This window comes from Nilaparvata lugens, chromosome 8 (genome assembly GCF_014356525.2).
Source record: "Nilaparvata lugens isolate BPH chromosome 8, ASM1435652v1, whole genome shotgun sequence".
NCBI classification, from domain to species: domain Eukaryota; kingdom Metazoa; phylum Arthropoda; class Insecta; order Hemiptera; family Delphacidae; genus Nilaparvata; species Nilaparvata lugens.
In genome coordinates this window covers 45,150,586-45,163,493 of record NC_052511.1, presented here as the reverse complement: position 1 = coordinate 45,163,493, position 12,908 = coordinate 45,150,586, and the positions used below count along the sequence as shown (strand labels likewise).

At 33.4% G+C, this 12,908-nt stretch overlaps 1 protein-coding gene across 1 annotated transcript in view; it reads right to left on the bottom strand.

Annotated features, from left to right (window-relative positions):
* LOC111043395 (TATA-binding protein-associated factor 172) overlaps positions 1 to 11,727 on the bottom strand; it is a 63,921-nt gene extending 52,194 nt beyond the window's left edge. Inside the window, exons 1-4 of the mRNA XM_039435160.1 lie at positions 11,570 to 11,727; positions 9,019 to 9,102; positions 8,024 to 8,265; positions 6,438 to 6,595 (exon numbers count right to left, since the gene is read on the bottom strand). Coding sequence (XP_039291094.1) covers positions 6,438 to 6,595; positions 8,024 to 8,265; positions 9,019 to 9,029 — 411 coding nt within the window. The 5' untranslated portion in view covers positions 9,030 to 9,102; positions 11,570 to 11,727. The remainder of the gene's footprint in view (positions 1 to 6,437; positions 6,596 to 8,023; positions 8,266 to 9,018; positions 9,103 to 11,569) is intronic.
* Between the last annotated feature and the right edge of the window lie 1,181 nt (positions 11,728 to 12,908).

Genomic DNA, 12,908 nt, shown 5'->3' with positions numbered 1-12,908 from the left:
AGAAATAGCAGAAGAAGAATAAGATGGAGATGAATAAAATGAAGATAAAAATGGAGGAGGAGGAGCTGAAGGAAGAGGAGCAGAAGGAGAAGGAGAAGAAGAAGAAGAAGAAGGGGAAGAAGGAGGTGATGGAGTAGGAGGAAGTGTGAGTGTTAACTATTGTTAACTATTATTAGGAGGAGAATCTCTTTTTTCAGAAAAATTATGGCTTCCATATACTTGATCAGGAAATAGTTTTCTGGTTGAATCTCTCTAATTAGAAACTACAACAAAATATAAGGGTGAATATAATTATATTAAAGCATGCATACCGCGTGGGGAATTTTCAGTAATTATTGAGAATTGTATTGAATACTTGCTCTCGTATTGTGAAACACATATTTCTCATTTATAATTTGTGAGAGGAATTCTCAAATGATACTTGTTCTCTTATTGTTAAACTCTCATTCTTTATTTTTTATTTGTGAAAAGGAAAACCAACTCTTCATGATCCAATAATAATGTATTTAATAAAAATGAATCATTAATTGAAAAGTATATGTATGATTATGAATTCATACTATAAGTACCCTACAATATATATTCCTTCTGAAAAAATGATAATTCTCTAAGACAAGTGGATTGGTTGAATGCCTGTTTGAAAGACTACGAAAGGATGACAACCTCTTCAACCAACTCGGAGGGCATTTCTATTCTAGAAATTTAACTCTCATACACTTAAAACAGGATAATGTGTGGTAAATTCCAATTTCTTCCAAACTCCACATTATTTTCCTATAATCGGAGAGAATAGTTGGGCATATTTTAAGATATTTTTTAAAATTGCAATTTATTCAGTTTATAACGCTTTTATGATGTGAGTGTTATCAAATTCAAATTCAAATATTCTTTACTCCATACAAAAAACAGATTACATTGTAATACAGAGCATGTTTTACTGGAATACCCCTACAAGACTATTCGTCTGAGTGTAGGGGGTGGGTTCCTGTTACAGTGGGTAGCCAATAGTCTATTCATAATATTATATAGGTAATAGAATGTCCGACTTTAACAAGAAGAAGGTAAGTATAAGATAGTTTGTATTATAATTATGAAATTAAAAATTACCTATTACATTGTACATTGACGAAATTTCATAAACAGAAAAAGATTGAAAAGAGTAACATATATATTATACAGATTCGAGAATTGGAATATGAATAAATTCTTGAGATTGCATGAGTGGAATATATTTTGTATATACTTATTGTAAAAAATAATGGTAGCTTCTCATATAAAAAGTTACCGAGGAACAGAAACCAGCCGATTCCACAGTGACTATTGAAAAGAATATAGTAATGAAGATGTGTAAATCTATAAACGATTAAATAAAGTATGTGGTAAATATAAAGAGAAGAAAGGTAAGTTATGAAAATTTATAAGCTCTCAAAAATGAAAAAAAATCTATGTATGTATAAGAAAAGCTATCAAATTAATAGAGATGATCTTAGTGCCAATAAACAGACTGAAGCAGGCTTTCTGACGACTCCCAGCCCAGGCGGTATAGCCACCCCTCCACCTTACTCTTGAATGCAGCCACACTGCATTCATCCATATCAGTTCTTATCTCAGCGGGCAAATTACGATAGACCATTTGAGCCAAATAAAAAGGTGTCCTCAGCTCCACTCCATGAACCACCTGCGGCGTCGCAAAACCGAAGTTAGCTCTATACCGTGTAGGATAGGTATGTAAAATATCTGATAAAATTTTAAGTTTATTAGTTTTTATGTAGATCAATAAAGATTTAATGTACAATTGCCTTACATTTAAAACTGTAAATTCTGTAAAAAGTTGTGCTTTTGGATATCGGCATTCCTTATTTAAAACAGTTTTGATCATTTATCCTAATAAATAGGATGCAAAGAACTTATAACAGCTCGTCTGGGCGCCTAGATGTCTTCTGGTTTTCTCGCGCTAAATTCCGGAGAGCGTTATATGATAATTAAATCTTGTGTAAGCATGATCTGATCAAATGAATAGTTGGTGTATAACTGCGCGAGGTCTACTGTTCACAGAACTACTAGCAGTTTTGTGAACAGTAGACCTCACGCAGTATTCTCATCCACCTGATTGAAACTATAGACCTTATGGAAATACAGCAATAGACTGGCTTCTCCACACATCTGTGTAATCACTTGTCAGCTGATTTATGATGAATAATTCTTTAATCTGACTTTTACTGTAATATCGACTTATGAAGGAGGCTCCTTTTACCTTTCATATTATCCTTGAAATGCAAAATTTCCAAAAACCTTGTATATACGTCGACGCGCAATTAAAAAGGAACATACCTGTCAAATTTCATGAAAATCTATTACCGCGTTTCGCCGTAAATGCGCAACTTATAAACATTTGAACATTTAAACATGTAAACATTCTAACATGTAAACATTAAGAGAAATGCCTAACCGTCGACATGAATCTTAGACCTCACTTCGCTCGGTCAAATATCAAGTTATGATGTTCATTTCTCTTCTTTTCTGATACTTTTTTTAGCAGTCAGTCCAGTAGGAAATTCATAAACTAAAAAAAAACTACTCAAGTTTCATGATATTACGTGATAATAAATATTAATATGTTATAACAATAAAATAAATAATAATTTTATTAAGTGCAATGAAAGTGAAACGAGCTCTAATGTGTCTCCAAATTTATTATTAATCTTGGTAAACAGATCTTAAAATTAGCATTGCATTATGTTGATGATGTTATTATTGTTATAAAATAATGATATTGAATGTTGATTGGCGAAATGGAAACATGGGTCTGATTTCTGATTACAAAGTTTCTTCCTTTAATTGACATCTAATGAATTGCGTGTGTTTTCTGTGTGAGTTTACCAAGGTTAATTGAATGGAACAATATGCCCACAACCCGGATGTTACACCGTTAGAGTTTTCTGTTTGGGGGCATTAAGCATTGGGGAGTCCGATGGTAGCAAGCATTCAAGAGAGACATCAGTGTTTTCAACACCCACCATTGAACGATTCTTATAATCAACCGTGACAAGTCCTTTCTGTGTGAAACACAAAATGCAATAGCCAAAAAGGTATCAGAGAAACGAAGTTCTCCATTATATTATAATGGTACGATACTCAGTTTTCAAAAAAGTGACCAGCACTGATGCCGACTCCATAAGGTCTGGGTAGGTAGGTAGGTAGGTAGGCTGTGGAGCCCACCCAAAAAATATTTTGGGGGGCTGAGTCCATAAAAAATTCTGATCAATTATATGGAAAAAACCCCTCCCCAGACCCCTAACCAATGAGCCCACCCAAAGATTTTGATAAGTCGGCGCCCATGGTGGCCAGGGTATAAAAGTGATAAATTCAGAATCTTCATGTTCAAATGCATGTTAAACAGCTCATTAGTTAATAATAGTCCAGTTACGAGATAGTGAAAAAGGGCAGTTTTGATAATTAGTTCCGAAAACGCAACATTTTTCGGGTAATGATTCTGGAGTATTGGATATCTTTACAAAAGTTGACCTTATAGAGCAAGTGAGAGAAAAATGAGTATATTGTGATTCCAGGCTATTAATTATGTATACTAACATCCTGCAAAATTCAGCTTCACCAAATATTATGGATAGGGTGACTTATGTAGTTTAAATGAATGTAATAATAGTAATACATCAGCTTCTTCTTCTTTTCTCATGTTATCTTATTCTCTTCATCTCCTACTTATTTTTCTTCATCATCATGTTGTAGCTCTTCTTCTTTTTCTCCTTCTTCTGCTTCTTACTATTATCTTTTTGTCATCATGTTCTATTATTTATTCTTCTTCTTCTACTCAAAATCGTCATTTTATTCTTATCATCTACTCATCTTCTTCTTTTTCTTCTCCTCTTCTCCATCATTCTATTCTTCCTCTTCTTCTCCTTCTTCTTCTTCTTTCTTCTTCTCATTGAAGAAAGAGAAGAATGGGAAGGAGTAGCAAGATAGAAATAAGAAGTGGTAGAACATGAAGAAGATTAGATAGTGGAAGAAGAAGGAAGAAATCTTCTTCTTCTTCTTCTTCTTCTTCTACGAGGAGGAAGAGAAAAAGAAGAAGAAGGAGTAGCATATGAGAGAAATAAGAATTAGTGGATCATGAAGGAGGAGAAGAGGATAAGAAAGATGAAGATATACTATACAATAGTGATAGAAAATAATAAATATTTAGAAGATGATGAACTGAAAACTTCATATTTTCTTCTTCTTCTACTTCTCTTTTTCTTATTCCTTTACTTCTTCTTTACATAGAATTCTCATTCTTACAGAACACAGAGTAATATAAATGATACAGTCATGATTCAGCTGTGAGAATGTTGGGATGAAATGCAAAGAAAACAGAAGGCGGTTGAATAATATTATTATCACAATAGTCCTATAATTGCTATAATTGCTTCACATGTTGACAGGTGTCTGGTGCCGAGTTGACTGTGTGTGTGCATCTGTGTGGTGTGTGTGTGTGTGTGATAGTGTGAAGGAGTGAGGGGCGACTACCTGTCAGTGGAGTGGGTGATAGAGTTGTTGTGAGGACGGAGTGCGGAAGGGGGGTGAGCGAGACCGGAGTAGGGTTCTGCGCGCAGTCTACAATCTGGCAAAGGAACTACCTCGATTACGCATGAACAGTATGTCCTATTCCGCTAGCCTTCTGTAGTAATTCTGTGCTATATCATAAAGAAACTTTGAAAAAATAATAAATAATTAATTATTCTATTTTTTATGTTTCCTGGACATAAGGAGATTGTATTTAACAAAATAACATTTCCCCACTGCTAAGCACGGGTTACCTGCTAGTAATTAAATAATTCTATGCTGATTAGGATAATGGTTTTATAATGAATTACTTATTATGACAGTCTGTCATATTTATTGAATTTTTCCAGTTTATCGCAAGATAATTTCATATCTTGGGCTTCTGAGACCAAACTCCCCAATTATTGTTGTAATTTTACGTTTATGACACAATGTTAAATACATTATTCAAATATTCACCAGGTTCAAAAGAACTTGGACAGCTAAGACTTCTTTCTATATTTACTATTCCAGACGTATCAATGTAGTAAGTAAATTAACATAATTTGGTGGTGCCTTGAAACCAAACCAGCATGATGGAGAAATTTCAAGCAACTTCAATACAACTCAACCTAATCTTAATCAAAATATAAAAATTTTGGTGAAAATATATTTCAGAATTATTTGATTTGAAATGAAAAATTTAACCTAATGCAATATTATCATATTCCAAATTATTTTAGTCAAATGATCCTTGTTTATTTTTGTCAAGGGTTATAAAACACGCTTGTGTTTTGATAGATGATGATATCCGTATGAAAATATATAAATATGATGAAGATAAACCGTAAATGAACTATAGCTGTACTAGAACTATCACCGAAATAATTTGTCACGGTTCTTTATTGCTGTCATTTCCGTTAGGTTACTAAGCCAGCGAGCAATTTATTTCAGACCACACGAATGATTATTTAATTTTGTACTGTTTATAATGCAGGACAGCACTTACAAATCCGATAAAGTACATCAAAAACGTGGGCGAGGAAAAATCACCGACAATTTTTATCATAATGTATGTTCGACTTTAGATAGAGCACGTACCGCATTTGTCATTCGACAATTTTATCAATAATCTAGTTTAGCATGGAAGAAATGCCATAAAAAATAAAACATGATCAATTACATTGACACTGAATTCGACGACCTAGAATGACTCACAATGAAATTTAAAAATAGAAATGTATTTCAGCTTTAGGAGAATACCTAATAACGATGATGATCAAGAATCGACTGAGTTTGAAACAAAACCGTCCATATTTCAGCAATATTTGTTAAAAAAAAAACATTTAATTCGTCTCGGATGACCCACCATGAAGACTTGCAAATTGAGTCGTATTTTCAGATTCACAAAGAAGCCTGATTAACGATGAAAATCAAGAATTGGCCAAGCTTGAAACAAGACTTTCGATACTATACATGGCAATATTCGTAAGTTTAGGGAAAAAATGAATTAAAAAAAAAAAACAATATTTGTAAGATTGCCACCAAGCAATGTTAAAATGATACATAAAAATTCAAGAAGAGACAACAGATTATAACTTAACTTAGCTATATTTTCTCTATGGTTTAAGATAATGAAGAATTGTATAAAAAATTAATCGATTAGGAAAGTAGAATTATTTCAGGATAGCAACGAAAAAATTATTATTGGACAAGATAATGTATTAGGCTATAAGTCAGAAGTATGATATTTTCACGAATTTTTGCAACATAACCTATTAAGAGGAAAATTATCATATACGTTTTACCTTAAAACTACATCACTGACAATTTGCAATAAAAAGCACGGTAAGGTAAAATATTATTGGATGAGATAATAAAATTCCATGATAACTAACACCTATTAAAATTAAATTGCCAGATCTCTTACCTTCTTGATCGGCCTCTGCATCATACTCTTTGCCTTCGGATCCCATCAGACAATCACTTTTCGAAATCACATTTTTCAAATCAAAATTCGAAAATGTCAATCGACCACTTTGCCATACATCTTTTTCTGAAACAAGTAAATAAATAAACTAACAAATAACATCACAAATAAGTTATAGTAGTATAAGCTAGTAACGGCTGTACAGCAGTACCTAGAGCATTGTACTCAAAGCACTCCCTCACTTTACAAATTATTTCAATTAACATTATTTTATTTTTATTATTTTCAACATATCAAGGCCCGGTTTCTAGGACACGTATTACATCTAATCAACTCAGTTATTGAATTTATACTGTAGGTTATAAGTTATATAAAGTAGCACATTCGATTTATTTTTTCAATTAATAAAGTTGATAGGCCTAGTGGTTCTGATAACATAAAGTTGTTTTCATTCGAAATTTCTGTTAACTGACTTCCTTACTCTTCACCAGCACTCGAACGAAGGTTTTGCTGGTGTCGCTAAATCAGTATAAAAGATTGAAACGTTTTATTTCTAGTTCTAAGTGATGATTCTGAGTATATTACATACAAGTGTATTGTGTAAGCTGTAGGCATCTAACACATCTGTTCAGAACCTAATTAATAATGAATATCGGGGCACCGAGCTACGCTCGTTATTTATTTATTGATAAACAGAACACAATTCTTTAAAATGATTGGGGAAGGACTAACAGGCACAGCACAAAACTGTTTCCTCCCCGAATTTTTATTTATACACTATAAATAGTCCAAAAAGTAGGTTATGTTCCATACTCTTGAATTCAGGTCCAAATTTCAGTCCAAACATTTGAAAACAGAAAAGTTCTAATTTAGATTGGTTACAAACCAAATTGATTAACAAAATAACACTCACTAATCACTTAAAACTGTAAAACAATGATTAAATTTGAAAATTTGTATATACTATAATTTAAAATGATATACCATGTAATGGCAACAAATCAGATTATTTTGATCAAGTCGATTAAAATTTCTAGATATTTCTCGTGAGATAATCTGATTGATTACACAGCTGAACGTAATCTCTCTCCCACACAGGCACACGCATCTTCTGTTATCGACAGACGACGAAATTATCATCTGTTTTTCCAAGGATGAATAATTATTATAATTTTCATGTCCTTCAGCGAGTTTTCCCAGGGATGAGATCTAGTGCAATCGATTTTTTTATATCATAAACCTACTATGTTCCAAATTTCGTGAAAATCGTTAGAGCCGTATTCGAGATCCGTTTGACATGAACCATTATAACCAAAAAAATATATACAGAAATTTCTCGCTTAATATAAAAGGATTTAAAGATGAAAGAGTAGGTTAGGGAGGTTGAGTTTATGCTTTTAAATGTCAATATTTTGATATTATTCGAAATACAGTGTACAGTTATCATTGTTTAATGGTGCTACATTCGATATTATCGATAATACGCAAACCAGATAAGGAACTGTCCCCGAACATGATGTATGAAATAAAGCGAGGATTCAGGTAGTGACTGACCAGGCTTGCAATCAGTGCCGGCCGGATCCCAGAGCGGCACACTATCCAGCACGGCCTGGACGGCGGCACTGGCCGCGATGCGGGTCTCCCAGACCGGCGAGCGGATGAGCGCATTCAGGCGACCTAGCAGCTTGTGCAACTCGTGCGGGTAGAGCCGCTGCACCTCGCCCAGCTGCGTGGCGGCCGCGCGCCGCGTCACCGCTGACGAACCCGTTTCTAGCAGCACAAACAGCCGGTCTAGTCTGCAACGCAAATAACATCAAATATTTTTCATTCCTCCGCTTGAAAAAACACAGTATGAATGCCAGTTGTATCAAATATCAGTCATTGTATTGAGTTTAAAATTGACATAGGCTAGATCTATAATCAACTTTTATAAAATACTTTATTCCCTATTGGACCTGTGTTGAGGACTCTTCAAATTTTGCTACACTACGCTGAAATGATGAAGCCGTCCCCTCTCCCAACATACGCTATGTGAACGGGACAGATATGTAGCTTGGATTTAACTTCGAACGGTGATCGGAGATTTGACCAGTATATGAACACAGAAGATATATCTGACCGCAATAGAGCCCTCAGTGTAGTATCGTACAAGATGCTTTGGGGTCTCTAGTTTTAAATTAAAAAATATTGTTTTAAGACTATTCTCTCTTTATTTTGGCTAAGTACATAAAATGTACTAATTACGGAAGAAAGAAGTAACTGGTTTATAAGTGAAGTATGATGCGATCAGAACCTTTTACTTTTAATTATAAGGTGAATACTGGTGAGAATCAGTATTTGACTTAAGCTAGATTAAGTTTATAATTAAGTTATTTCTTCTACGTAAGCACTGGAATTTATCAGTATTTAAGATGCATAACTTGCAGGACACTATCTGCTAGTGTTTTGCCATCGATTCTTCAAGTAATTCATCTGGTTTAGTTCAATTAATCTATTTAGTTCTTTAAAACTGTTAACTTACTGTAAATTGAACGAGTGCAATTACTCACCTTGACGTCATTATTGATAACTAAAATATTCACAGCCGAAGCCTTATAACTATTCAGTCTTCACCTCAATTTCAAGTCATATTTCTGGAATGAAAACAAAAAAAAAATAGGATTAGGATTTAGTGCAAGTAAATTTAGCAATAGCCAAATATAACTTGGTTTCCACATTAAATGAAAATTATTCAAGATAATACAAGCAAATATATCATCTCTACTAAGGGTCCAATCCCTTAGTGATGACTCTACGATTCTAGCCGCGCGGCTAAAGCCGTTCAGTCGCTATCGGCTGTAGCCTTTACTATATTATATTCATTCAACTCATAATTTCATTAATAATAATAATCAGTTTATTTCCATATCAAGCAAGATTACAAGACCGTCAGTTTTTCCTAATCTCTAACATTTTTTTAAAGAAACATATACACTAGACAGTACAAAAAAGGGAGTTAAACAGTGAATCTATAAATTAAATAAATATACAATATCATATAGTAATATGATTGATATTAGTAGTCACTATCGGCCTGTCTCCCAAGATCTTTCTTGAGATTTTAATTGGTTGCCTTTGAGGGATTTTATGTGCTCTGGCAATTTATTGAAAAATATGACCCCTTTAATAAATGGATCATTCTCTGTTAGTTACTTATTTACCCTTATCCTGTGATAAAATTTAGAGTTTCTAGTTTTCTTGCTATGTATGTCACTTGAAGCAGTCATTTTATGTGAATTTTTGTGGATGAAGATTATGGTTTTATATATGTAGAGAGCATAAACTGTCAATATTTTATAGTTTTGAAATGTAGTTCTACAAGAGTCTCTATATCCTAGTCCGAAAATATATCTCAATATTCTTTTTTGAACGAGAAAATGCCTATTCAAGTATTTATTGGCAGCTTCTCCCCATATCTCTATACCATAGGCTAGATGAGAGTGCACGATTCCATAATAAACCAGAAGAAGCCGATCTTCAGTTAAATATTTGGATATCCTTTTATGAATGTAAGAATTTCTATTTATTTTATTGTGATGTAATTGATATGACTTCCCAGGTCAGTTTTTCATCAATGTGAATACCAAGAAAATTCACCTTTTTCCTTACTTCTAGAGGTAAATATCTACGAGAGCAGTTTGGATCCAGTGAAAATTGCTTGCAAGCGTCAAAGAGCACAACATTGGTTTTTTCAGGGTTGACAATTAAAGCAATGGAGTTGAAGTATTTTGTTATTTCTGCAAGAGCCTGTCTATTTAATGTCTCCAACTGTGCAGTACAACTGTCCCATGTTAGCAGAGATGTATCATCTGCATATAATACTATTAGGCTGTTCAATATTTTAGGCATATCATTTACATAGATTAAAAAAGGAGGGGTCCAAGGATAGATCCCTGGTGTACATCCTTTTATACAATTTTCAAATTTGATCTGACTTTCGTACTTGCATTTTGAACCTCTAAGTCAATTTCTGTACATTGCAGCCTGTTTGAAAGATATGTCTCCAAAAGTTTCAATGCTAGACCTCCAATACCACGTTTTGTTAATACTATAGAATGGTCAACTGAGTCAAAAGCCTTTGAAAGGTCAATGAAAGTACCTGAAATAGGTTATTTTGGTCAAGGCATTCGTAAATCTTTTAGGTGAACTTAGCAATTGCATTTATTGTGGATAAGTCTCTTCTAAACCCAAATTAAAGTCTTTGTTGAATATATTCTCTTTTGAGAAAAAATTAACAAAACGGTTGTATAGTAGTTTCTCGAAGATTTTGCTGAAATTTGATAGAAGTTGATTTAAATCGAGGTAACATTTTATAGGCTAGGTCACTGGAGATTTGCTATGTGAAACATCGCATGAATAAATATAACTTAGGGTGGAGGTTACAGACGCTTGCGATTGAGCGGCTATAGCCGCGCGGTTGTCGCTAAGAAATTGCATCTTGCAAAATAGACCTGTCGCAAGGTCTAGATGAAATGTTTCCTAAGACACCAATACCGTACCGTACACTAGGATATGACCTGAAAAAAAAAATTATTTTTCAAGTCAAAAACCTAACCAAACAGTGGTAATATTAACAATAACTGTTCTAGCCTATACAGGTAAAAATTTCAACCAGAACTAAATATATATCAAAAAGTAAGCAGGGTATAACAAACAAAATTGATTATGAATAGGCTAAATTAATAGGAAAGGGGAAAATCTGGAAAATGAATCATTTTAATAAGAGCAAAATAAAATTGTTTAAAAAGAAGGAAAGGAAAATCATTGAAAGTATGCTTGGGTGAATTCTGTTCTCATCAAATGTACTGTATTCAGTGTAATTTGGCGTCGATAGACTGACAGAAACTTATACGTCAAATTCTGCAAAAAGCAATTATCAATATGTTGATAAAACGTGGCTGATAATTGTGCTGACATTATCTACGTATGAAAACAAGTTTATTCACTCATGAACCAGTTTTAAAAAGAAAATAGAACGTTTTATTGTGTTTGACAGAGTGGGGTAACCAATGGCAAAAATAACCTAAAACAGCGACATCAGAACACAAAGTCAATTTTTACCTGGGGTACTCCTTATGTGCAAATTAGACATATGTGTCTTATCCGTAATCCAAGATGAAATATGTAACATTTTTTAAATAGGTAACACAGATTTCTTCTAAAAACACGCCTATTCCACAGGGAGAAAGGCATTCTGGAACAGTCACATTTATACTGACAGCCATATTGCTGATGGGTCCAAATTTTATTCAAGCATTGGCCTCTGATTGGTTGACCGGCCGCCTCTTTGTTACGGTCTAGCCAACATTGTCAGCTGAAAAAGAACAGATGTTCATTTTCATGTCAAAATAAAATTGCAAACTTTGGAATTGTCATCTCAATTTGATAAGTTTTAAACTTATGGATTCATATTTTCTTTTTTAGAGCTTGAGTAGTTGATTGTCTATTTTGCTGACAATATTTCTTGAACATCATTATATTTTTTACGTTGGCAACTTTGTACGGTACGAAAATGCGGCTTTTCAATTTGAATATTTTATTGGAACCTTTGGTTTGTTACAAATGCAACATAATATTGAATACATTGTAACAGAATACATGTGTAGGCATATTCTGTGCTTTTGTAGAAAAAATTCATCATGTCCAAATCAAAGAATCAATTATTGCAAAAATCTTGCTGTAAAATATAAAGTTCTAAAGTTAAATATTTTGCTACGGTAACTGTTTTTTTTTAAATTCGTATTGTAAAGCTGGGTTTAACAAAATGTTAATAGCTTAATCCTTATAGATTCTATTAGATTGAACGGAACTTGACAAATACATATGTTCATCATGTGTTTGATAAGTTCTATTCAATACAATAGAATCTATAAGGATTAAGTTATTAACATTTTGTTAATAACTTTGGTGTGAACCCAGCTTTAAGCCTATTTCTAAAAAAAATAAACCTTATCCTCCAGACTCAACTGTCCTGCGTAATCTTATAACTCCTATTCAGGATAAATTTTTCACATTTTATAATTTCAATGATTTGATAATTGCCTTTTTTAGACTTACCGGCGACTTCAACAGGAATTACAATTTCTTCTCAATAGCATAAACTATTTGAGTCGAGGTGCTGCAAACATAAACCAAATTACTACCTGAAGCAACTAGAGGACACTGGAACTATTACTGCAGTCTTATCCTTTACGGCTGTCTTACTGGATGGCTCTCAAAAATTTGTAGACACAGCAGCTAATTCAATCAGCCTATGACTATTGAGTCTTGAAGGTACGGTATTCGATATTCATCTGGATTTCTAAGTTTAGGTCACTATGCTTCATATTAATTTATCGATACAGGTTCTCAGGTAATTTATCTAGTATTATTCTCGTCTTCACTGTGCATGAAGTTCAAA